This window comes from Arvicanthis niloticus, chromosome 28 (genome assembly GCF_011762505.2).
Source record: "Arvicanthis niloticus isolate mArvNil1 chromosome 28, mArvNil1.pat.X, whole genome shotgun sequence".
In the NCBI taxonomy this organism is placed as follows: Eukaryota; Metazoa; Chordata; class Mammalia; order Rodentia; family Muridae; genus Arvicanthis; species Arvicanthis niloticus.
The window spans coordinates 17,077,297-17,104,053 of record NC_133436.1 but is presented as its reverse complement, the minus strand read 5'-3'; the positions used below and the strand labels follow the sequence as shown (position 1 = coordinate 17,104,053).

At 43.3% G+C, this 26,757-nt stretch overlaps 2 protein-coding genes across 3 annotated transcripts in view; one reads left to right on the top strand and one right to left on the bottom strand.

The window, feature by feature from the left end:
- The first annotated feature begins 6,620 nt into the window (after positions 1-6,620).
- On the top strand, positions 6,621-21,274 carry Ginm1 (glycosylated integral membrane protein 1). The gene is made up of 8 exons (XM_076926821.1): positions 6,621-6,785; positions 10,150-10,209; positions 11,773-11,869; positions 14,273-14,424; positions 15,245-15,401; positions 15,858-15,991; positions 18,648-18,811; positions 20,630-21,274. The coding sequence occupies exons 1-8, from the start codon at positions 6,672-6,674 to the stop codon at positions 20,739-20,741; spliced, it is 990 nt and encodes a 329-aa protein (XP_076782936.1). The 5' UTR covers positions 6,621-6,671; the 3' UTR covers positions 20,742-21,274.
- Positions 21,275-24,693: 3,419 nt separating this feature from the next.
- Katna1 (katanin catalytic subunit A1) overlaps positions 24,694-26,757 on the bottom strand; it is a 33,323-nt gene continuing 31,259 nt past the window's right edge. For both annotated transcript variants that reach the window (XM_076926819.1, XM_076926820.1), the window contains exons 10-11: positions 26,563-26,689; positions 24,694-25,056 (exon numbers count right to left, since the gene is read on the bottom strand). In XM_076926819.1, the coding sequence (XP_076782934.1) occupies positions 24,858-25,056; positions 26,563-26,689 (326 nt within the window). In that variant the 3' untranslated portion in view covers positions 24,694-24,857. The remainder of the gene's footprint in view (positions 25,057-26,562; positions 26,690-26,757) is intronic.

Below are 26,757 nucleotides of genomic sequence, written 5' to 3'. Positions count from 1 at the left end.
TAGAATTGTTAATGGTGCTACCATTTTCTAGCCTTGTGTTCCCGATTGTACTGTGACTGCTATTTTATTTTTGTTGTAGTTTTTGAGGCAGGCTCACTACCATCTCTAAAAACTATTTATCTATATGTGTGGTTCTGTGTCTCTGTGAGTGTGTGCAAGTATCCATATCCAGAAGACAGTGTTGGATGCATTAGAGCTGGAGGTACCAGTATCTATGTGAACTGCCTGATTTGAGTGTTGTGATCCAAAGTTCACCTCAAGATTGAGCAACAGTTCCTTTTAACTGCTACGCTACATGCAGGTCATGACTAAAATCTTTAAGCAGCAGTACTAGATAGATCTAAGCATTCAAGAAATGCCCCTGTAATAACTGAAAATACCAGACATTGGTCACTGTTAACTTGTTGTGGCCTAGACTCCTCTCTTGAATCACTTTGGATTCTAAAACAGCAAAACCTTGCCGTGCGGGTCATCTTGTTGATGAGACCACACTCTGGAGCAGAAGTGATCATCTTGTAGGAGCCGGAATAATACTCTAATGGGATGTGATGAAAGCGATAAGGATTTCTTTGGCCACTTTGCAGAACCAGACCTGAGACAGTGGCAAGACCACAATGTGACAAGCAGTGTTTATGCATCCTTTCCCATATGTACTGATTCCTCCTCTGTTTAAGTCCAGAGCTCATGCCAGTACCCTGAAGACTAACGTGGAGATCATTAGTCTCTTATTTGTTCTTTTTCCCAATGTGGCTACACTAAATAAATCTCTCTCTGCTTTTCAAAATTGTCTGTTTAATTTGTACGTTGATAACTGGTGGCCAAACCTACCTTTGGGGAGAGCCAAGAGGGTGTTGCAAGACTTCCATGCTTTTTGGCTCGAAACTTCAGTTATTAAAAACAGACACATATTATCATGAATTGTTATCATATATGCGGATTGTTGTCTATATGCAGGTGAGGTCAGGCACAAGATAAAGCCAGAGCCTGTGACTGGGCAGTGGATAAAGAAGGCGGGCTTAGAGTTTTAGAAATGGGAGAGGTAGGGAGACACAAGGAGAAGGAAGGAAGATGGAGGAAGAGAAGGACAAACCAGATCTCTATGGCTTTAAATACCACATGTAGCTATGAATATCATATAAGAGATGGATTGTTACAGGACAATTTGTCCAACCTAGGTGGGCAGTTTATATCAATATCAATTGGCTCTGAGTTCATTGTGTGGGTGTTTTGTGGGTTGAGAATTTACTGATCTACATCTGACTGAAAAATTACAGGCCTCTAGAATTTTGAGTTTTCTTGGGTTACAGGGATTTGTGACGGCTAACCACAGGGGGCAGATGGCTAGAAATTTGAGCAGAATCCGCAGCAAGAGAACTGAGAGTTGGGTGGTCACTGCATGGGGACCGTGGAGACCTTGGGAGCGGGGAAACCGAGTTATTAAAACATGGCTGGTGCTAGCGTGGGATGCTTTTTATATTTCACACAACACATATATTAGATTTTTTGTGAGGTTTAATAAAATACATAAAGAATTTAAACAAAATTGCATAATACGTGTTGACTGGCAAAGACATTTCTTTTTAAAGCCTTATTATTTTGAGTATGTCTGTGTCAGTGTGTGCCATGGCACATTTGTGGAGGTCAGAGGACAGTTTGGCAGAGACGGTTTGTTCCTTCCACCTTCACATGGATTCTAGGTATCAAACTCAAGTCATCAGGCTTAGATGGCAAGCACCTTTGCAGCTGAGCCATCTTGCTGACCTTATACTAATATTTCTATTACTTAACTATTTATACGAATATGGCATATTATCACTGGGTCTAATAAAATTTATTTATTAGCCAGGCATGGTGGTGCACACCTTTAATCTTAGTAGTTGAGAGGCAGAGACAGGCCAGCCTGGTCTACATAGAGTTCCAGGCCAGCTAACGCTACATAGTGAGACTCTATCTAACCAAACAAACAAATAGAAGAATACAAAATAATAATAAAAAAAAAAAAAACCCAAGACTTTTATTTTTAAAACAAACATGGATAATAAGGTTCCAGTAAAAGCAGTTTTAAAATTTCTTAGAAAAGCTGGGCATGGGCACCTCTAATTTTAGCACTCAGGAGGCAGAGGTAGGTGGTTCTCTGTGAGTTTAATCCCACCCTGGTCTACAGATGGAGTTCCAGGACTGCCAGGGCTGTTACACAGAAAACACACACACACACACACACACACACACACACACACACACACACACACCATACACACAACAAGAACAACGAAAACTTAGAAAAATGAGGTAAGATTTGACTGCCTATGATGAAACACCATGATCACAGCAGATTGGAAAGGAAGGGGTTTACTTGGTTTACGCCTCCCAGCTCTGGTCCATTACTGAGGGGAGTTAAGATCGGGTGGGAACCAGGAGGCAGGAACTGATGCAGAGGCCATGGAGAGGTGCTGCTTCCTGCCGTGCGTGCTTGCTCTCCATTGAATGCTCAGCCTGATTTCTTATAAAACCCAGGACCACCAGCCCAGATGGCCCCTCCTACAATGGGCTGGCCCTTCCCCATCAATCAGGAATTTTAAAAAATGCCCCACAGTACAGCCCCATTTTATGGAAGCATTTTCTTAATTGAGGATCCTTCCACTGAGGTGACATTGGCTTGTGTTAGGTTGACATAATACTATTCAACAACAACAACAAAAAATGTGTTTTTTTTTTCCCTCTTGTACTCTTCTGGGAATCTTTGGGAAGTTCAAAAATATGTAGTTGGCTAACTCTGGAAAACACCAAATATGATGTGTTGTACTGAAAGCCCTGTGACTCACTCTGTTCCAAAAATTGCATCCAGACAGAGCACTCCCCAGATTTCCCTTTCCTGGCAAGCTTGCTTTGCATCACAGAAAACAGTAAATTCAAATTTTGATTGTGAAAATAATAGAAGTAACAATGAAATAAGTTACTTAGGAGGCAGCCATGTCCATATTTGGGTTCAAAGGTTATTATTAATGATCAGTTAAAGGTGTATTCTGTGTTTTACATACTTCACTTTCTAAGCTGTTAGATGTTTCAAAATATTTTCTGCCTCAAATATCAGAATGCATCAAATGTGCACATGATTAGATTGGCTGGATATTAGATAAATTGAACCCTTAGATGAGATTTGTGCTCAAATCCAGTTTACATGAGCTGACTCAAAAGAAGATCAAAGTGCATACTGCATTGATACTGACAGGTTTGTAATTCATAAGCAACTACCAAGTTAATTCTTGATTTTGCATATGAATGTGAAAGTCAGGGGGATGAGACCGTTTTCTTCTGAATAGAAAGTGAATAGAACCTTTCAACTAGGTATATTCAAAGTTGGGTCTTGTGTGGTTTGGGGGTCTTGATAGCTCATCATAGTTGTGGTAACTTTATTTTTTTCAAATCATGTGATTTATGTGTGCATGCAATAAGATGGTACTCAAAGAAAGCAATGCCATACATACAGTAAAGTCTCTCTTTACCAGATAACCTTTTAAATACTTGGTCCCTTTTTTCCCCTTTGTCCAAAGAATAGGTGCCAAGGAGAATCTGTTTGAGCTGGCTCCATGCTCCAAGGTTTGGCTGCTTCTTCCTGGAGCTCATGCCACAGCAGAGACAGTGAAATAAAGAAAGAATAGACTGGGCCAGGTGGTGGTGGCCCACGCCTTTAATCCCAGCACTTGGGAGGCAGAGGCAGGCAGATTTCTGAGTTCGAGGCCAGCCTGATCTACAGAGTGAGTTCCAAGACAGCCAAGGCTACACAGAGAAACCCTGTCTCAAAAAAAAAAAAAAAAAAAAAAAAAAAAAAAAAAAAAAAAAAAAAAAAAAGAAAAAAAAGAAAGAAAGAAAGAAAGAAAAGACTGATATTAGGAAAAACTCTCTTGCAAAACAAGCAGCCTTATCTCTCCTACTACCTTGTCACACACACGTACTTTGGGACCTTTTGCATATATTCTATATATTCTGCACTCCACACATGTCTTTTTCTTAACTCTGGATTAATTTTTTAAATATTTATTTGTGTGTGTCTGTGTTTGCATGTGTGAAGGAAGGAAGACCATAGATCCTTTGGAACAGGTGGTTGTGAACCACCCACATTGGGCCCTGGGAACTGAATCCCAATCCTCTGGAAGAGCAACAAGCACTCTTAACTGCTGAGCCATCTCTCTAGTTTTCTAGACTCATTTTTAATTCCAGAAGTTTATCATAGGGTGAAATAGCCAGTGGTTCTAGATGACCACAGAAGTAGGTAGGATTCATTATAGAATCCACCTATAAGTTAGTACTGATGTACAGTACCTCATAGTGGTTGAGTAGTTAAGAAGTGAACATTTTCTGGTCAGTAGTGGTTCACACCTTTGATCCCAGCACTTGGGAGGCAGAGGCATGTGGATGCCTGTGAGTTCAAAGTTATCCTGGCCTACAGAGTGAATTCCAGAACAGCCACGGCTACACAGAGAAACACTGTGAATGCTTGACCAGTCCTTTTTAGCTTTGCTATGAGGAATCTCATCCTAGTTTCCTCTTTGCCCTGTGTTGTCTTTATCAAAAAGAATTCCGAGACTCACAAATGTAGTGTAGAGATAGATAGAGTTTATTGCAAGGTAAAGTGGGGGTACTCTCAAGGTTGACATGTGGTCAAGGAACCACATTACGAAGGAAACACTCTCAAGGGGTGAGAGTGGATAATAACCAGAGAGCTTTCCTGAGGGATGGTTTTCCTGTCCAGATGATTGACAGACCCATTTCAGTTAACTCGTTTTGTTTTGTTTTGTTTGTTTCTTTTCTTTTTTAAGACAAGGTTTCATGTAGCCAACAGTGACCTTGAGCTGATGGGATTATAGTCCTGTATCACACCCAGGTTTTGTTTTTATTTATTTATTTATTTATTTATTTATGTATGTATGTGTGTGTGTGTGTGTGTGTGTGTGTGTGTGTGTACACGCACTTGTACCACGGTGGTATGTGGACATCAGAGGATAACTTGCAAAGACTTGGTTCTCTCCTTCCATCATGTGTGCTCCCAAGAGCTAAAGTCAGGTTTTCTGGCTTGGCAGCAAAAGCCTTTATCAGCTGCACCATCTTGATGTGCCCACACTTAGTGCTGGGAATGAACCCAGGGCTCTCAAGCACTCTGCCAAGGGAGAGGTGGATTAATTCTTAAGGAAGGGGACAATGATATGGCTGTGCTTTACTAAACAGCCTCCAGCTAAATCGTAATAGACTGCTGTGTCTCCACTCAGATCTCATACGTTTAACCAGTAGTCCAAGTCCAGCAATTTCATTTCCTGGATTTACAAGCTGCCAGTTATGCAGGAGGAGGTCCATCCTCAATGACCTATAAGCCTGCTAATATCTGAGTGCTACCTAGCAGGTTACTGTAGTTTAAAAATAAGGCATATGCAAGAGGTGATAGGAGATAAATGGCTTCAAAAACAGAAAAAAATCCTTTTTATGGCAAAGGTTTTATTTTTTAAAAAACTAAATAACTTTCTTATTCTGCCTAACAGGCCATATGTACAAACACTTGTCAGTCAGTATGCAGTCCAACATTAAGAAAACTCCTTCCCTGGGGGAGCAGTGAGCATCTACCCCTACTTCTAAGGTCTATGGCAAACCAAAAAACCCACTGGCATTCCCCTGGGGGAATCCTTGGGTTTGTTGGGCTTATACATGAAAGGGGTTAGTGACAGTGATGTGGGAACCCCAAAGCAGTGGTGGGAAATCATCTAACATGGCTGAGGGCTTCTCAATAGCCTCCTAGCAGGAAGGAGCCCATGTCAACTACTCTTCCCCAGCCAACATGTTCCAGCCCCTCCCTGAGGCTCAGTGCAATTAGGACAGAATTCTTTTCCAACCTGCCTCATGACCTGAATTGGATCCCCATAAACCACATTGTAGAAGCTGAGAATTGACCCCAGGCTGTTGTCCTCTCACGTCCATAGGACACCCTGCCCCACAATAGATAAAAGTAAAGGGTTTAGAATGTTGGTTTGGACAGGTGATGCAGAAGTTGCCCCAGTACTTCATAAAACTGCTTAAGAAATTCTCATCTGTATCCAAAGGCAACTTCTGCATCAGCAGAAATGGTGGTGTTTGCCTGTAATCTCAACACTCAGGAGGTAGAGGCAGGAGAACTGTTACAAGTTGAATGTCAGCTTTCTGTAGATAACGAGTTCTGGGGCTGCATAGTGAAAACCAGTGTAAAAGCGAATACCTCTCCAAGTGCTAAGTGTTTTATTTTTCATTCGTAACAGCTTGTAAAATGACTAGTTGTGCTTTTACTTTGTAAATATATGAACATATTAATACTAATTAAAAAGTACCATCAAGGTTGAGCTGACAGGGTGTCACATTACTGTAATTCCAGCACTGAGGAGGTCGAAGCAGTAGGATCAGTAAGTAGTTCAAGTCCAGCCTTGGCTACTGTTTTGAAGGAGAAAACAGAAACACACTCCAAAAGTAAAGGCTTCGTAAAGAATTGCGCTTGTTTGGAAAGAAATTCCCTTTCTTATCCCAAACGCTGAGAGGAAGCTCACGAAGTTGGCTCCGCCCATAGACGTCAGTGGGCCCGCCCCTCCCCGCGGCCCCGCCCCAGCCCGGGCCGCCACGCCCTCACCTCCCACCGCCCCGCGCCGGTGTAGTTCAAGATGGAGGGCGCCCTTTCGGCGCTGCTGCGGCTCCGGCTGTTGCTGTTCGTGGTGCTGCCAGCCGCCGGGTGGCTGACTACCAACGCTCCCAGGCCGCGGTCCACAGCCCCGCAGGTAGGGCCGGGCGGGCGCGGCAGGCCGCTCCTCTGCCGGGACCTCCGGGAGGCCGGGCGGGGTGACCCGGAGGTGGACAGCCCGGGGTGCCGGGCTGGACAGGGTCTGGACGCCCGGAGAGAAGGGGAGGCTTTCCCGGATGCCAGTCGGGGTGGGACCCCCGAAGGGGAACGGACGGAAGGCCCGCAGGCGTCCTTGAAAGTGTGGTCAAGACTGCGGCCGTCGAACTTGAGGTTCGTAGCGCCTCCCGAACCGGTGCGGGTCCTGCCACGCTTTGCTGTCGAAAATGCTGTCGCCAGTGACCTCGGACATTTGTAATGGCTCCTTCCTGACTTAGAGCCCGGCCCTGGCGGTGTTTGTGTTGCCCAATTAGCAGTTTTCCAGGCCACCTGTGCCTGCTCAGCCGCGACCAGGAGGGAGCGCCTTTCCAGGTCGCGGGGCCACTTGGGCTGGTAACTGAAGGAGGTTGAAGGTTTTAGCGCTTCCCGGAGGGGATTTTTATTGGGGGTGTGTGTGTGTGTGTGTGTGTCGGGGCCCTTCATGCCATTGCAATATTCAGGAGGAGCCCATTTTTTTTAAACGTTTGTTGCCACATTTGGCCCTTTCAGTTGTATAGTGGGAGAAAGTTTGGAGATTATAAAATCCGAGTTTTTTTCAAATGACAAGAAACTTAGGAGATTAAACACATTATTTTGTAAGAACACACTAAATACAGAAGTGACTGTCATGATAAATGCCACTTTTTATTTTTAAAAAGTTACTTGTTATGAGTGTGCATGCTGTTGGAACAGGAACTTACGACCTAGCAATGGAGGTCGTAGGATAACCTTGTGGAGTCAGTGTTCCCCATGGTCCTGTTTTGCAACAAGTGCTTTTTACAACCCATGAGCCATCTCTCCAGCTCTTTATTCTGCTTATAATGTTTTATGCTAGAACTCTTCTGAATACAGAAATCACAAACATGCCGCGGTGTCGGTAGCAACAACCTTTGCAAGTCTAGCATACTTGTATGTGAAATTGTAGTTAAGCCGCAGTTGCTTCTGGGTAAAAATAGTAACAGTGCGGACAAGCACCAAGGAACCAAATGAATACTGAGTGATTGTAAAGTTATAGAGATACAGACTTATTTCTTTTTTTTAGAATTTGGGAGATTCTACATCATCACTTGTGAATCTAAGAAATATTTGAACCTGTCCACACAGTCAGGAAAAAACACCTTACTTGGAAGGTTCAGTCCAAACACTATGGGCTAGCTCTTAGTGACTTTATCATTTCATCTCCCTTTCTAGGTCTTCATCCCACTTTTGGAGAGCAGGAAAAACACCCATACACATAAAATAAAAATAAAGGTTAAAATTTTCTTTTAAAATTCTCAGAGGAAGAATTGTGACCTAGATCTGAATTTAATGTCAGATGGAATTGTCTTTTTGCAATGAAGCCATTCAAGAGCATCAGAACAAATTGTCTGTGTGTGGATGAGTGGAGGCATGTGAGATCCTTCAAGCATGTCAGAAATGAATGTCATATGCATGCACTTAGGGGACACACCTCTGGGTGTGTCTGCAAGGCCATCTCCAGAGGTTTAACTGAAGAGAGAAGACCCCCGTGTACATGCAGGTGTACATGGACACACACTCACAAGCACATGCACACGTGTGTGTTAGAGATGGAGCCCAGGCCTGTGAACCTTCTTAGGCTCTGTTGTTGATCCATATCCCTAGAAGAGAATTAAACTTGTTTCTTTGAAGACAAAACAACTAATACATCTGTATCTTTTGTCTTTCACAAACCTTGTGCTAAGCAAATGAGAAGATGTAAGTGTAATAAGTTACAAGTGTGTTGTGTATTTATTCTTGAAAGGCAGAAGCAGTAAAAACGATTCTCAGAGGCTTTTTTCGGGCTCGTGGAAGATTGGTAATCTCTGATCCTCCCATGATGGGAGGAGGCAGAGCAAGAGTGTAAAGCACCTGTTCAGACTGCACTGCAGAGAAAGGGCTGCTGGTGTGCAGCTGGCTTTCTCCTTTGTCTCTTTATATTCAATCCAGAGTAGCCCATGATCTGGTGCTAGGCACACACTCAGGATGGGTCTCCTCAGTTAAACCTCTGGAGATGGCCTTGCAGACAAACCCAGAGGTGTGTTTCCTAAGTGGTTCTAAGTCCAGTCAGCTTGACAGTGAGGATTAGCTATGGGCGGCGGGGCAGTGTGCTGTGGAGGCTGGTGTGTTATGGTGAGATGGCTCAGTGGGGAAAGATGCCTGCTGCCAAGACTTGTGATCATTTATAAATTAGTTTATGCACACAAACTAATTTAAAGTAACAGAAATAAATTTTAAAATAGTTGATAAGTTATTTCTAATTGGACATAGGGAGCTCAGACCAATTTGGCAAAATTTTTGGTAGGTCAGACATCTTTGAACACAAAGCTCCCTGGTAGAAACAAAGACCCGGTCTTTGTTCTGGAATGGGCTGCCTCTGGGGCAGCCTCAACTCATCTGAGAAAGCCCAAAGGTTCCTGGACCCGAAAGATTAGGCAGTAGCTGGGGATGGGTTACTCACCAAGTCCAAAGTTGATGTATTCTGTAGAGAGGATAGGTCCGGGAAGAAGTGATCCCCATTTGGCCAGGAAAGACAGGGGCCACCAGGCTTGGGACTCCTCCTGGTTTTTGGCACCATCTGATAAGTTATATCTCCCCTAGTAAAATGAGTCAATTCAAGCCAGATTAAAATATATATATATATATATGCAGGTTTGTTGGTAAGCTGCTATTGGGTGGGCAAGCTCACCCTTGGGTGGCCCCGAGGAAGGAGGGCAGGGAGTCACCATGGGAAGGGAGACAGAGGGGAGAGGGAAGAGAAAGAGAGAAAGCACACACAGAGAGGAGAGAAACCAAAATGTCTGGGTTATATAGCGAAGAGCCTGTGGGGCAAGGGCAGCTCAGCCCCTAGGTGGAAAGTTCAGAGTTGGGGGAGGGCTATGCCAGGGGGGGACTGAGCAATGTTGGAAGATCCTGGAGGCCAGGTCTGCTTGGTAAAATATACACTTCAGCCTCTTGTCCTGGGTTCTGAAACCAAACAATAATAAAAGAAGAAATGGGAAGTGAATTGGTTCTTCTAGGTGAATGGCTTAGCAAGGAAAAGCAATTGTTTCGAAGCCTGACAGCCTGAGTTTGAGCCCCAGAACCCAAAGGTGGAAGGAGAGAACAGACTCCTCCAAAGTTATCCTGAGCTCCATAGATACACTGTAGTGTGTGTGAGCCTGCACTCATGTGGACAGCACAATGATAGCAAATAAAAATGTAAACGAAGCAGGTGATTTTAGATATGGAAAGTGCACATCTATCCAACCTATACCTTTGTTTCACAGGATGGCATCAGAATTAATGTAACTACCCTGAACGACAATGGGGAATTATCTAAAGAACAGGTTTGTCTCCTTTTGATTATATTTTTACTATAACATTTAGCAAGGAATTTTTACTGATTGTATTAGTCCATTTTCTGTTATTACATTGACATGTCCAAGGCAGACTACTATATATAAATATATGAAATCTATGTCCAGCTATATGAGGCTTTGCTAATGAGGCTGGGTGTAGCATCTCATTCCTGTAATCCCAGCACTCTGGAGGTTGAGGCTTACCTCAAATTAAAAATCAAATTAAAATCAGCCTGTGCTTCTTAAGTAGTGAGACTGTCTTAAGAAACCAAAAACCAAGGGCTGGAAGAATGGCTCAGTGGTTAAGAGCACTGGCTGCTCTTGCAGAGGATTCAGGTTTGATTCCCAGCACACCCATATGGCCACTTACAGCCATCTGTAACTGACCTAGACCAGCAGGTCATCCTTCAGTGACAGGGTTCTGAAGGTGGGGGGGAGAAGATAAAGAAGATAGAAAAATTGGGGTTGGAGGGGCTTGCATAAGCTCTATCTTATGTCAAGCAATCTTATTATGGTGTACAGTGTCTTGTGTGTGGTTTTTTATGGGAGAAATGGTATATTGTCAGTAAAAGTCTACCATTACTGTGGGAAGAAGTCAGCAGGAAGTGATTCAAGCAGTTCTACACAAGGGGAACACTGGATATCTCAAGGGTGTCAGAGGATGGGGTTGGGACACATAACGTAGCCCCTTAAGGTGAGAAGTGTTGGATTCTCAAAGATCAGAATCTGTAGCTGTCCCAGTGTGTATATGTGTGTGTGTGTGTGTGTGTGTGTGTGTATGTATGCATATGCATGCATGCATGTATGTATGTATGTCCAGGCCATACTGATTCTGCCAAGCATGCTCAAGGTTTAAAGAAGGTTTAGAAGAATGTTCCTGCTCTACATCAGTGCCTCAGGGAAAGCCTGGGATCAGCCTTGCCTTCAACATGTATCTTCACTGCCAGGGGACTAGCATCCTGTTTTCCTCTTAGGCACTACACACACACACACACACACACACACACACACACACACACACACACGGTGCACAAATATACATGCAGGCAAAACATCCATACAAATAAAATAAAACTAAATAATTTTTTAAAAAAGAAATCAAACAAAACAAAATCACTAAGCAAAACCAAAAGGGCTTTTGTTGTTTGGGTTTTAGCTTAGTTACAGAGGTTCAAGGACATACTGCTGGTGTAGGTTGTCTTTGGTCATATGGCAAATGGGCCCACAGTGATAGGAGCTAAGAGGAGAACAAATTTATTTTGCCAGATACCAGATAAGAGAGACTGGGTCCCACTGTTCCTTTGAAGACATTGTCCTAGGGATTACACATCTACCACTAAACTTTGTATCTTAAAGGGTTACCCCTCCCCCAAATATCACCACCCTGAGAGAGAACAAGCTTCCAATTCGTGGATCCTGGAGGGGCAAAGCATGTTCAAACTATAACACATACAGACTGCCACATACAGACTTAGATGATGTGTTTTTGATATGAAGAGTTTGTGGTCATTTATAAACCATTGGAATTAATGTATGCTGCTTTATTTTAAGGTTGTTCTTAACATAACCTATGAGAGTGGACAGGTATATGTAAATGACTTACCTGTAAGTAGTGGTGTAACCCGAATAAGCTGTCAGACTTTGATAGGTGAGTACTACTGAACTGTTTCCAACATTACTCTGTCTTTAATAATACTAAATTAGTTCTGAATGTGAAGTACCACCTTAAAGTTTCTCTAGTAGTTTCTCTAGTAGTAGCTAAGGCATTTAAAACTATGTTGATTATTGATACACTGTTTACGTGTTCCTTCCTGGGACTGGCCTTTAGTTTCTGGTAGTTTAGCAGTGTAAGAGTGGACATAGACATGGGCTAGCCAGCTCAAAAATCCTAGTTCTCATCCTGGTTGTAGAAGATAAACAGATACTAACTGTGTGTGTGGCTCCTCCTATATTTCTCTTACTCATCTGTCAACAAAACGCTTTTCTTTTTAAAGACTCATTTCTTTTTTTTGTGTATGGTGTTTTCTCGGCATGTATAGCTATATACCATGTGTGTACCTGCTGCCCAAGAAGGCCAGAGAGGATGTTGGATGCCCCGGATCTGGAGTGGTAGGCAGTTGTGAGCCACCATATAAGTGCTGAGGACTGATCCCCAGGTCCTCTGTGAGAGCAGCGAATTCTCTGAACTGCTGCTGAGCTATCTCTCTCTCTCTCTTTTCTTTTTAAACCTTAAGGGCTCTGGTTATTTAAAGAATCAGATAATGTTATGTTGGACTATATAATTTTATTTGAGTAACATAAAAGGCATGGGAGGTGTCACTCCTGCTCTGTGGCTTGTGAGAAGTAATGACTGGGCCTGTCTGGCACTGAGGTGGGGAATTAAGCTGGGCTGTTCATTCATGTCTGGAAGCAAGCATCACTGACTCTTTCAGAGGAAGTCAACATCAGGGGCTTTTGCTGTTCTGAATTTATTTTACAGTAGGAGTATGAGAATTACCTCTCTGCTGTATTTTTCTTGTGCCACAAGCTGTGGTTTTAGCCATGCTGATCAGGCTGGAAGGGACACTAGTGAGTAAACAGGCAACTAAAACACTGATTCATTAAGCCAGGCACTATGACATGCAGATTTGTGTTTCCATAATCCAAGCTCCTGGGTTGGCTGAGGTAGGAGAATTGCTGGGTCTGGACAACTTAGTGAGGGAAGATGCATGCCTCCTGCCCCAGCTCAGAGAGGTGCTGGAGACAAAGTTCAGTGGTAGATACCTGCCAAACAAGTGGACTGCCGTCCTCAACACCACAGTAAGCACAACAAAACCACTTAGACAATAAAAGAGGGGATGCTGACGTGCCTCTCTGAAGGAGAGCTAGTTGATGGTGCCAGAGAACTCAGGACTGACAGCACTGGAGCCCAGAGGGCACTAATTACAATTACATCATGGTCACATACCCTAAATTACCGTAGTGTGGTATGGCTAGAGCCTAAAGGGGCTCTGAGGTGACCAACAATACTAAGTGGTTAATGAATTGGTATCCAGTGTTCTAGATCAAAGGAACAGCCCTTTAATGGCTCACAACGAATATAAGCCCCTAGGTGTGCATTTAGGAATGTATATTTGTGTGCTTTTTGACAAATAGTCCTCATATTTTGGAAGCAACAACTAAATGACCATGTTGTGGCAAATCAATTAGTGTGTATTGCTTTAAAAGTGTTTTAAAGGTTTATGTTGTCTATGCAGGTACCCAGAGGTTAGAAGGGAACATTTTATCCTATTACAGCCATTTGTAAGATGTCTGCTGTGCATGCTGGGTTCTGCATTCAGATCCTCTGATAGAGTAGTATGCTCTCTTAATGGATGGGCCATCTCTCTAGTCCCCTAATTTGCCTTTTGGAAAAAGTCTTCTTATGTGGCCCTGCTGGCCCTGTGCTGTCTTAGCTGCCCAGGTGTTGGGATCAGAGGTGTGCGCTTCTATTCCTGGCTGCTTTACTCTTTTAAAATGTTTTCTTTATCTTTGAGAAGTCCATACATGAATACAATGAAATATGTTCAGATCTTTCCCCATCACCATTACAGAGGGAGACTCCTCTCTCTTTCCTCACTCCTGATCTGTCCAGCTGTAAAAGTCACTTATTGGGTGCAAAGAGTTGAGGAAAGAAGTAAAAAGTAAAGCCTTGCATGTGGGCCCTCCTCACTGCTTATTTTGTGAGCATGAGACTGACTCCCTGGCAGCTTGTTGTCCATGTGCACTGCGTTGCTCTTCACTGGCAGACACTATGAAACCCTAACAGAGGTGCAGCCACGGTAGCATGGCACATTCCGACTGCAGACCAGCAAGCGTTTCCTTATCCAATGAGTGGACGCCATTGGAAGGACTTGCCAGCTCATCTTTGCTTTTATACATCTGAGGCTGGTAAGGTCAAGGACAAAGGAAGCCAGTAAAACACGTTTGCTGCAGTCCTGTTCCAAGTCAGTGTCATAGACGTCATCAAACTGCTGTAATGGCAATTTTTGTCCAAAGTCTCACTACGTTTGTTTGTTTGTTTGTTTAATAGTGAAGACTGAAAATCTGGAAAATTTGGAGGAGAAAGAATATTTTGGAATTGTCACTGTAAGGATCTTAGTTCATGAGAGGCCTGTGGCATTCAGTTACAGTTCACAGCTAATTGTCATTCAAGAAGAGGTTGTGGAGATTGATGGAAGACAAGTAAGACACTATGCTTCTTAACTAGGGATTAAATTTGTGTTCTGTCTGCAAATGTTGATTGCTTTTGTTTCTGAATCAAAGAACAAGAAGGTACTTGTCTTAGTTACTTTTCTATTGCTGTGAAGAGACACCATGGCCAAGGCAACTTAGAGAAGAAAACATTGATTTGTGAGTGGCTTATGGTTTCAGAGGATTAGTCCATTATCATCATGGCAGGACACGTGGCAGTAGGCAGGCAGACATGGTGCTAGAAAAGGAGCTAAGGGCTCTCTGAGAGAGAGAGACTGTGTCTCTGAGCTCACCTCCTGTGACAAGGCCACACCTCGTAATCCTTCCCAGACAGTTCCACTAACTGGGGACCCATCATTCAAACAGCCTGTGGGGGCTGTTCTCATTCAAACCACAGTACCCTAGAACTGTCTGGGTCAAATCACATAGAATTTCTTTTGTTATTTTTGCATTTGGCTTTTTACATATCTGACATTCGTACTCCTTTGTATCTTCTGAAATGTGCCAAGCATCTGCAGACAGATGGAGGGACTTGGTAATGTTTGTAGTTCTGTTGCCATTTCCACGGCGCTGTGTGAATGAAGTGAAGCTGCAGCCAAAGCTGTAAATGCCACACAGTAGGGGTGGGAGGGGGAAGCTGTAAATGCCACACAGTAGGGGTAGGAGGGGGGAAGCTGTAAATGCCACACAGTAGGGGTGGGAAGGGGAGAAGGAGGATGAGTTTCTTAGTTACAAAATGAAGGAGAAAGGTTCACTTTTAAACTGTAGGGCATTATTTAAAATTAATGGTACTTATTTTTTTCTTTCATAGGCTCAACAAAAGAATGTTACTGAAATTGACATTTTAGTTAAGAACCAGAGAGTACTCAGACATTCAAACTATTTTCTTCCTTTGGAAGAAAGCATGCTTTATTCTATTTCCCAAGACAGTGACATTTTATTCACGCTTCCTGACTTTTCCAAAAAAGGTATTTAAAATATTAATGAAATTATTTTGCTTTATATACTTAAAAAAGATTATGTGTGTGTGATGTGTGTGTGATGTGTGTGTGTGTGGGGGGGGGGGGGTGACGTGTATATGGATACCTGCAGAGGCCAGAAAAGAATCAGACCCTAGAGCTGGAGTTCCAGCATGGCTGCTGAGAACTGAACTTCTTGAATCAGTGCTACTCCTGTTTCCCAAGTCTAGGGTTACAGGAGTGAGCCACCATGCCTGGCAGAACTCAAAATGTAGATTTTTCTGTGTGACCAAATGGTAACTTCTGTAGCACCTCTGGTGCTAACTCAGTAAATAAAATTCTTGTTCTGTCACAGTGAAATGTATGTTAGTGTCGTAATCACAGCTATTATTGCTGTGCTCTGGTAGGGCTTGGAGCAGATGCTGGCTGCTGCTGCAGTTTGGTAACCTTGTTCTCCCTCTTCAGTAAGAACTGGTAGCTCACTGCAGACCAACAGCCACTACCTCATCGGGAACGTGGAAACCACTGTGGGCGGAAATGCTTTACCTGGCAAGTTGCCTGAGACTCCTCTCAGAGCAGAGCCTCCGTCTTCATACAAGGTAATTCAAACACTTGGTGGTATCTTTTCGTGGTGCTGCCAGAAGCAGTTATGGTTATGGTGAAGATAAATGTATCCTTTAGGATGAGATAGAAAACATGAAGACAGACAGAATAGCGGATCATGTTTAATGATGCATTTGGTTTTGATATTGTTATTTCAGACTGTAGCCTAGGCTGAACTCCTAGCAAAGCCTCCTGCCTTTATCAACGGAATGCTGGTACTATAGGTGTGAGTCACCACGCTTGGCTCAGTTGGGGTTTGTTTTACTTTTTAAACATTTATTTATTCTCTGTGTGTGCACACAGGCATGTGTGTGCTGTGCATGTCAGGGACAACTGTCAGGACTTTGCTCACTCCTTTTACCTGTTGATCCTAGGAACTGTATTCAGGTCATGAGGCTTGACCACTAGTTTCTCACTGAGCTATCTCACTGGCCATTATGTTAATCCTAATGTGGTTTTCATGGTCTTCCTGTTTCCCTCTGAAAGCTTCACTTAATGATATAGTCAGGTCACGATTATCAAGGTCATGGACTTCATTTAGTTGGGAATCTTCAGTTTCAAAGTTCATTCTTACATTTCCACCTTTTAAAAATCATTCAGCTCTCACTTTGTGTACACAAAGGTGCAATGTGCCCCGAGTTCCCACACAGTGATTGAATGTTGCTAAAATGATACATTTGGAGTCACACTGTATAGGATTAAAATGTGATCTGCTGTTCATTAGTTAATGCAACCGTGGCTCAGTTCTTAACTTATTTCTTAGAGTAACCTGTGCTTACTCTATCAAGTACTGTAAAATGTTGCATCAAGGTGTCATAAGGAATAAATGGGTATTTCATGTGAAACTACATTAATACCCACTAAGAACATTCATATTACACATGACATTTACAGATATAGTTCAGGGAGTATCCTAGTATGTCTGCCCCTGAATGGGTAAGGTCTATGCAAGTAATTCTCACTGAAGATCAAAACTATTGGTTTGGGGTTCCTGGCATCCAGGTTAGTAGGGCAATGTGCACATTGGTATCTTCCAACAGTCAGCCTCAAAGGGGACTGTTTTCATAGCCTAACCTTCAGGGCCCATATTTGGATCTTTTCTTGCTCTTAAAGCATGGAACATGTATTTATCAATGGGCCACCCCCATTCTAAAAGCTGTGGAGTTTGTTTCTTCCTTTCCTTGTTCTTTACCTGCAACAGTGGACAAGCTGTCTACTAATCAGTCAGCATTAATATTCCTCTGTGTGTGTGTGTGTGTGTGTGCGTGTGCGTGTGCATGTGCGTGTGCACATATGTGTCTTGGGAACATAAATTTTAAATTTGTAAAATAGTTTATTTAGGTGCATTTTAAAATAAAATTTTGTTGTTATATGTGCCCTGCAGTCACCCCATGCCATCACTGTAGAATAAGGGAGAAGCACTCATTTTTGAGCTATTTATTTACCTTACCCAAAACCAGGCTTTTTTCTCCCTTTCTTTTTCTTCCTTCCCTCCTTCCTTCCTTTCTTTCTTTCTTTCTTTCTTTCTTTCTTTCTTTCTTTCTTTCTTTCCTTTTTTTGAGTTACTTTTGACATAGATGTAACCACTGTTAGACTCAAGAAACAGGTTGTTTCTGTCAACCCAAAGCCAAAACATTAAGAAATTTGGCCAGGCATGTAGTAAATAACCCCCAAAATATTACACAAGAGGCCAGGCATATGCCTTTAACCCCAGCATTTGGGAGGTAGAGGCAGGTAGATCTCAATGAGTTTGAACCCAGTCTGGTGTGGGGCTAACGGGCAGGGCCACCAGACAGAAGAACTGGTAAGGTTGAGCAGGCTCAGACCCCAGGGAAATCTCAGAATTGAGAATGGTAGGAGTGGAGCCAGCTCCCTGCCAAACTACCTGATCTGGAACAGATAACCATGACACCCCACTGAGAGGTCCATGGCAATCAGTAACATAGCATAAAAACCTGGAGTTCTCCATGCTAAGGAGGTATCTAGATAGTCCCCAGTGTTCAGCCAATGAGCTTCCCTTCCTGGGCATTCCTTCCTGCAGAAGGTATTTAATTCCTAGTTTACCCTGAGTAAGGTGTATATATTCACATTCGCCATCAAATAAAACATTTTGGGCAAGCAAGGACCATCTCCTTCATCAAGGATCGCCATGGGCCTTTGTCATAAAGATTTGCCATGCCTAAATCTCCTGGAGAAGGTCTTCCCTCTCCCAGCCCCTCCAGACTCTTGACACTCACTGGGAACCAAACCAGATCCTGCCCCAATCCGAGGCTCAGCCTTCCCCTGCTCCAAGTAAACGCCCTGAGGGAAAGCACTTCAGGACAATCGCATACCCATGGGACCCCCATTCCCAACTCTCAGCAGTACCCAGTGGCACCTGGGTACACAGGAGAATGGAAACCAAAGCAATTGTCCCAGACCCCACTGTTTCTCACCCAAGAAAACAGACCGAGGACCCCCATTATGGACTGTTGTAGGGGGAGGCAGAACACAGTCTGTTGTGTTCTGCCTCCCCCCAGCTGCATGCCAGTGGGACCCCAGTGGCAAGGCAGACATGCAGTCCCACAGAGAGAGGCCCCATCTCAAAAGAAAACAGAAATTTAAAATCTCAGTTTATGGAACAAGCCTTTCTCATCAAAAGCCATTTCCCAGGTGATGTGCCAGTGGATGGAGAAGTTCAGGAAAGCGCTCTGTCGGTTCTGGAGCAGCGTGGTCCCAGTGCTGTTCATGCTTCTGAACGTCATGGTGGTTGGAGTTCTGGGAGCAGCAGGAGTCATAGCGGTGTTAAAGCTGCTTTTCCCAGTGTGTGAGAACAAGTGAGTAACAGAGTTTAGAGACATCATTGATCTTAAATACAAAAAAGGAGGTTGTTTCACTGTGTGTGGTAGAAAGTATTGTCTAGTACATAGTAGAAAGGGTCCAACAGTGAGAGAAAAAATTACTTTTTTTAGCCCATTTTCCAATTTTAATGGAATTACAAAACATTTAAGTACTATTTGAGATCACCATGCTTTCAGAGATGCAATCATGAACAGAGATTTGCTGAGTCTCGTAAGAGTAGAGAATGAACAGGAAAACTAGGAAGTGTATGACTGGAGCCAGTGAGACCCACACCAACTAGTCTCGACTCCAGAGCATCAGTTTAGTTCATGTCAGAAGACCAGTGGGGACTTCCCCTCGGCACCATGGGGAATACAAACAAAAGCACCAACATTCTCGTACTGAGGAGGTAGCTGAGGATGGCTTTGACTTGTGATCCTCCCACCTGCACCTTTGAAGTGCTGGGATTATAGGTGTATGCCAGCAAGCCTGGCTGGACACGGAATGTTCTTGATTTCATTTGATACTGTGGCCACTGGCAAACAGGTTTGTTGACTCCACTCCACTCTTCATTACTCTGACTCTCAGCTTTTACATCACAGGTCATGAAGTTGATTACTGAATGGCTAAGAAAGGACTAAAGTGGCCACAGAGTTCTGAGGGCGAGAGGCAGAGAGCCTGTACAGTCACTGCCTGCTGTTAGAGTTCAGCACAGCTCATTAGCTGTTCAGACACTGGCTGTGCTGCCAGCGTTCAGTGCTGGCCGTGAGCCCAGTGGTTCTGAGAATGGCAGTTCCAGCAGATCTGGTCAGGCAGGAACAGAGTTAGGAGCATTAGTTACCTGTTAATCCTGATGACCTGATGACTGCTTAGTTTGTGAATGCTGCCATCCAGTCTTAGGTTCCTGCTCTCTCGGTTTGAGTGTTTTTAGATGGGTCTCCGTATGCAGACCAGGCTGGCTCTGAATTCACGAATGACCCTCTAGCCTGTGCCTCCTGAGTATTGAGATTCTAGGTGTGAGCTTATACAGGACACGGGTGGGGGGACTGCATTATCCATGGGTCTGGTTGCTTGGTAACCACTGGCCTGCTTTCTCTAATATGCTTTTAAGCCCATTTGCTAAGTTAGAAGGTAGTAAACTTATTTAATTCAGTCATCAGCCTTTGCATCATGGCCTGTGTTCAACAGCTGGTGGGGACTGAGTTGTCAGAGCAAAAGGGAGAGTCACTGTGTCAGCATTTGGAACCCAAAATGAAGCAAACTGCTGCATTGTATGAAATGGACTCTCTTAGAGCAGGATGCAACTCGAAAACTGTTGTTGTATGCCATACAGAGTCACTTAGAGCGGCACACAGCCTGAGCACATGTACAACAGCTTACAGAGTCACTTAGAGCGGCACACAGCCTGACCACATATACAACAGCTTGCTTGACTTTAAACTGACCTTAGTTACTGTTTTAAGGGTAGAAGTCAGGAAAGGTAGCATAGGATCTTGGGTTCAAGATGAAAACCCATTGTGTGGTCAGGGTTGTGTGTCCTTGGACAGTGTCTGGAAAGCTGCCTGAGCTTTGCTTGCACCAACGTCCACCAGTCCAGGGCAATGACAGCTCTTGCCTTCATGTAGGACCAGGCAGTGGTCTGTTCCTTTCTGGTCGTTCTGTGTGTTTGGTTAAAGAGAACTTGGAGCCAATATCTGTACAAGCTTTATAAGCCATGAGAAGGAAGGAGGACTGTAGCCTAAAAGCAGTGTTGTTGTATACCAGCTGACTGGAGATGTGTGATGTTGGCAGTAACAACTTACCTTGCATTTCAGAGGAATTCTTCAGGTGGATAAAATGAATGGGATCTCTGTGCCTATCATCTTATACCCAGACAGCGGCTCTGAGAAAACAGCAGAAAAACTTACAGATAAAACGGATATTTAAAACACCATCTTCAATCATGGTCTCTATTGTCTACTGTCCCCAGACTTGTCATATAAATACCATTTTATTTAAATCATTAATCAATCAATTTATACATAGAAATTGCCAAATTCCCAAGACCTTTACAGTTGGCCTTTTCAGTGCTAGCTTACAGCTTACCTCGTTTCACACATGGGCTGGCTGTTCAGAAGACGTGGAAAGATGACTGATAGAGAACCAAACTGAAAGGAGAGGTGAGACAAAGCCAAGTGCCAAGAACTCCCGGTGCCTTTGCTGCAGAAATTGTATCTATTTGATTACTATTGTAAGATTTTATAAGAAGCACTTTATGAAATTCTAATTTAAAAGCTGGAGAATTTAACACTTATTTTTTTTTACTCAGTACAATGTGCCTTTATATCACATACATGACTCAGTATAAAAATCACTGAAGTGTATCATGATTTGTGTCTGTACCAAAACTCCTTATCTTGAATGCACCAGGATTTGTAATAGTGACATGGTCTCACTCTAAAATAAACTTTTTTTTTTTTTAAGAATTGCTTTATTTTTAATTATGTGCATGGGGAGGAAGTTTGTGCACATGAGTAAAACTGCTTGTTGAGGCCAAATTGGGCACTGGATCTCCTGCAGCTGGAACTGCACAGTGGTTGTGAGCTGTCTGCCTTGAGCAATGAGAACCACACTCAAGTGGTGTGTAAGAGCAGAAAGAACGCTTAGCCACTGAGCTATGGCTCCAGCCCCGACACAGGAGGATAGATGTTAGAGGGTGGTTTGGGGCACTATGCATTCAGACATCTGGTTGTGGTCCAGTCCAAACATGATGGCATGGTCAACCATCTCCAGTTTCTGTTTTCTATCACCCCTGATCAGCCCCTGATCAGGCAGAAGAGAATAGTGGGGGGAGAAGTGTCCCAGAGAGACCAAAGTGGGAAAAGTAGAGAACCAGAAGGTGTGGAGAAGCAGTGTGGGGAGGTCAGGATTCACCATGAGATCAGGATGAGAAAGCAGCCACAAGGAGACACATGGACCAGAGCAAACCAGGGCAAGACCAGATGGCAAGTAATGGGGCTCAAAACCTGCTCAGCTTAGGCTTAAAAATACTAGGACTTTGTGTTTACTTAGGAGCCAAAATGGGCTAGAGCAGGCATAGCAACGCCCTGCAGTTATTTGGGAACAAATGGGGCATAGAAACCTTACCAAAGAATTACATTTACAGGTAAAATATGGCTGTTTGGGTTAAGCAAAGTTTATTTGAGAAACTCCTGCAAGTGGTATAGTATATAGGTCCTGTCATTCACATGGCTGAAACTAAGGCTCAGCTTTTGAAGAAGTTATCATGGAATTAAGGCTATGGCCTCAGTCTTCTGGTTCTAAGTACAGTATATCTATAAGCACGTTTCATCCTGTTTCTTTACTGTGACTCAGAATTGCCTATTTCAACAGTGTTATCTGGTACACACAGCTTATTTATTCCATGCAGTATTTTTTATTCTATTTCATTTAAAGAGTTTTGATATGGCACATCTGTAGTCCCAGTACTTAATGACATGATGGAAGACCTCACTAGGCCAGAGTGAGACTGGGTAAGCTTTTTGGTTGTAACCCATTGTAAAAACATGGCCCAAAGAAAGTACTTGCTATTGTCTTGCCTTTTCTACCAATAGTAGGGAATTGAACCCATGAATGCCAGGAAAGCACTGCACTGCTGAGCTACAGGCCCAGGAAAGCACTGCACTGCAGAACAGGCCCAGGAAAGCACTGCACTGCTGAGCTATAGTCCAGGAAAGCACTGTACTGCTGAGCTACAGGCCCAGGAAAGCACTGTACTGCTGAGCTATAGTCCAGGAAAGCACTGTACTGCTGAGCTACAGGCCCAGGAAAGCACTGTACTGCTGAGCTACAGGCCCAGGAAAGCACTGTACTGCTGAGCTATAGTCCAGGAAAGCACTGCACTGCTGAGCTACAGGCCCAGGAAAGCACTGTACTGCAGAGCTACAGGCCCAGGAAAGCACTGTACTGCTGAGCTATAGTCCAGGAAAGCACTGTACTGCTGAGCTACAGGCCCAGGAAAGCACTGTACTGCTGAGCTATAGTTCAGGAAAGCACTGTACTGCTGAGCTACAGGCCCAGGAAAGCACTGTACTGCTGAGCTATAGGCCCAGGAAAGCACTGCACTGCTGAGTTATGGCCCAGGCCTACTGGGTAGGAAGGATGACAACTGTGACATCTAAGTTGAATCTTGTTGGCTTTTGATCACTTTTTATGTAGTCCAGGCTGCTCTTAGACTCAACATGACCTTGATCATGGATTCTCCTGCATGCTGGGATTACAGGTAGGTGACACTATGTTTGGCTGTATATAGAGCTGGAAATCAAACGTAGGGCTTTATGTAAATGTGACATATCCCTAGCCCCAGCTGGATTGTTTGTTTTTTCAAGACAGTGTTCTTGGTGTAGCCCTGGCTGTTCTGGAACTCACAGATAACTGCCTGCCTCTGCTTCCCAAGTGCTAGTATTAAAGGTGTGGGCCACCACTGCCCAGCTTAGCTGTTACCCACTAGTACCAGTTTGTCTTTGCCGATTCCATGAATTGTTAGAAAAAGCACCAGTTCCAACTCCAAGTGACAGCGGTGACTTATATGTTAACCACACACTCAAAGATTCTAGTGAGATGTACTGTGATTTCCTTCCCTCCCAGTAAGACGTGTGACCACAGCACTGTACTGAGTTTACCTGAAGGTTTTCTGCTGCTAAGATGGTTAAGTGCCTCCTCCCCACAATGTGCATGTGCACCCACGAAGGCCAGTAGATCCACAAAGGATCCTTTGGAGCAGGAGCTTCCTAACTTGGGTCCTGAGAATCAAACCCAGATTCTTTGCAAAGGCAGCAACTTCTCTTAACCACAAAGCCATATCTCCAACCCCAAATACATTATTTTCTTCTCAGTGGAAATGGAACCCAAAGTTTTATCCTATTACCTGTGGCTGCATGTGTGCATATAGGCCAGTCATCAGCCTTGGGTAGTATTCCTTGAGGTACCATCTACCTTTTTTGAGATAAGGTCTCTCAATGGACTGTTAGACTCATCCAGTAGGCTAGGCTGGCTAGCTAGAAAGCCCCAGGAATCTGCCCATCTCCGCTCTCCACAGGTGGGACTACAAGTACATACCAAGACGACCCTTTTTTTTTTTTAAATCTGGGTGCTGGAGACCTGATCAGAACCTCGTGCTGGCACGGCAAGCACCTCCGAGCCCATGACATTAGCTTTCACTGCACTCACTGCTTTTATCTGTGCCATTGCTCATCTGTCTCAGTCTGATGCTTATTGTGAATGTGAGGAAATGGACTGATGAGTCTGCTAAAGGATGATGAACAGCATAAGTGTAGGAATACGACCGGCACTGCATAGCCTTTTTCAAAGGCAGAATAAAGTCACCTAAGCCAGGATGGTGACACAAGCCCCTAATGCATAGGGGAGCAGAAGCAGTGGACTTTCTCTCAAAGAAATTATTCAGAAAATACTACATTTTCTCCACACCTCTTAAATGAACATTAGAGAGTCCTAATTTCTTTCCTGAAGATTTTTAATTGTGTGTTTGTGTGTGTGAGTGTGTGTGTGTGTTTAGGTGTCTAAGGATCTCAGAGGCACCATATCCCCATGAAGCTACCCTACGTGCATACTTGCAACTCAATAGAACATTATGCATGCACTCTTCAAACTACTCAGCCAATCTCTCTAGCCCCAAGAGTCCTAGTCTTACTCCGAGAGAAAGAAAAAAGCTACCATGATATCAGACGAGAAGGAAGACACACAGGTCTAGCTATGCTTTAACTAGCTGCATGTGTGTGTTCACTAGTTTTCTGTTACTACCACGAACAACAGTAACAAGCAGTGGGAGAGATGCTGTTCTTAGCAGAAGCCAAACAGTGCTAAATTAAAACAATCAATGTGCAGTTCAAAAATATTGTCTTTATTCAGAGCCAGAAAGAATTTAAAAATCACACCATTATGAAAGTTTAAAAAAATATAGCACTCAATGCACTGAAATACTACATTTAATTGTTTTTCAAAGACTTAAGGCAGATTTCTCACAGTTTACATGTGAGAACTTAGCTAGCACGATCCAAACTCAACTATCCATTTCTCGTATCTTTCAATGTCTGCAGCTGATACTGATTTAGAAACCTTCTTTAAAGCCATTTCAAAATCCTCCATGGTGGTAGGCATGTGCATTTCTTCTCTTGAAAGGTTCCGGATTTCTTCTGGGCTCAGACCCTCAATCCGTCGTCTCATGGCCATCAAAGATGCGTCCCTAGGTTTTAAATTAAAAAAAAGCCCAAAGTGTTATTTCAAAAACAGAAAAGCAAAACAAAAACAAAACCTAACCAAAACAAAAAACCTGTTAAATTCTCTAAGATCTTATACACATTATATGCGTACATAATACATTAAAGCCTACACTGGAAATGAGAGCTGCTTTTAGCTGCTTTTTAGCAGTGTCTCTTCCACAGTGAAGGAAGTACAATTTCATTCAGTTCAGTATAAATGCTGACTATACAATCCGAGACAAAAGTAAAAGGTACAATAAAGAAAACTGTATTAGGGCTGGTGAGATGGCTCACTGGTTAAGAGCACTGGATGCTCTTCCAGAGGTCCTGAGTTCAATTCCCAGCAACCACATGGTAGTTCATGACCATCTATAAAGGATTCTGATGCCCTCTTTTGGCCTGCAGGTGTACATGCAGCAGAGTACTTAAACATTTAAAAAAAAAAAAAAAGGAAAAAGAAAAGCTTGCAATTACATCTACATATCTGCTCAATAAAGAATAGATATTCACCATGGAAACAGAAAGGAATGTTATCTACAAAATTAACCATTTTTTCCACATAAAGGAAAATCAGGTCAGGCAGGGTTTCCCCTTTCCCTCTATTATAGGAACAAGACATCAAGAATGTCTTTTATAAGCTGGGCAGTGGAGCACACACCTGGAAGGCAGAGGCAGGCAGATCTCTGAAAGGAGAGGCCAGCCTGGTCTACAATAAGTTCCACAATAGCCAGGACTACACTCTTTAAGAAAAAGTTTTATGTAGCTCAGACTGACCTCAAATTGTCAGTGTTCCAGGGATGACCTGTACTTCTGATTATCCTTCCCATTGTGTCCTGAGTGCTAGGATTACAGTTCACCACGGAATCTTAGTCATATGTGGCACTGAGGATCAAACCCAGCCAACTGCTTCATGCATGATAAGCAAGCATTCTACTGCTTGAGTCATATGCCGCATTCTTTGACCAAGTTCATTCTTAACTGCAGTCACCACAGGGACAGTAACTTCATTTGTATACAATATCTCTGATCCTCATGTTCTGTGTGATGTGCTCACTTAGAAATGAAGAAGTATGTGCAACCAGGCCCCTGAGACTTAGGTTAGGACTATGTCTTACATTGAGGACACAGTGACTGAAAAGAACTCTATCACTGCACCCCATGAGTACATTAAGCACACTTCGGGGGAATCCCACCTAACACTGCAGAGAAACAGTACTTTTTGGACTTGTAGCTTCCAAATGAACTGTGGACCATCATATGCAAATATCTTCCCAATACTTATCACTAACTTCAAACCAACTTGCAACCATAAATGTATTGTAAAGTGGGGCTCTTCATTTTTTACAGTGCTTGGGATCAAACACATGGCTTCACAAGCTATGCAAATACTCTACAAAGGAGCCATAGGCCTTGACCAGTGTCGGCCGTCTGCCTAATATAAACACCTACAACTGAAGTTCATGCTTACAAAGTATGAGAGAAATCCATACCTGCACACATTGGTAATGTCTGCACCCGAGTAGCCTTCCATGTTTTCTGCAATGCTCGCAAGGTTAACATCGTCAGCCAATTCCAGCTCTCGTAGACTTATTTTTAACAGTTCTTCCCTGCCTTTTGCTAATGGGAGAAGCACATTTGAAAATTTAAGCCTTCAATGGGAACAGAATACTGTTTATCTTGCTCAA

Bases quoted from the DNA above. Each gene is read 5' to 3' on its own strand.
- Ginm1 (XM_076926821.1), top strand. From the start codon at position 6,672: ATGGAGGGCGCCCTTTCGGCGCTGCTGCGGCTCCGGCTGTTGCTGTTC. The intron at 6,786-10,149 runs GTAGGGCCGGGC...TTTGTTTCACAG, and splicing joins CGCGGTCCACAGCCCCGCAG to GATGGCATCAGAATTAATGT. The intron at 15,402-15,857 runs GTATTTAAAATA...CTCCCTCTTCAG, and splicing joins TCCTGACTTTTCCAAAAAAG to TAAGAACTGGTAGCTCACTG.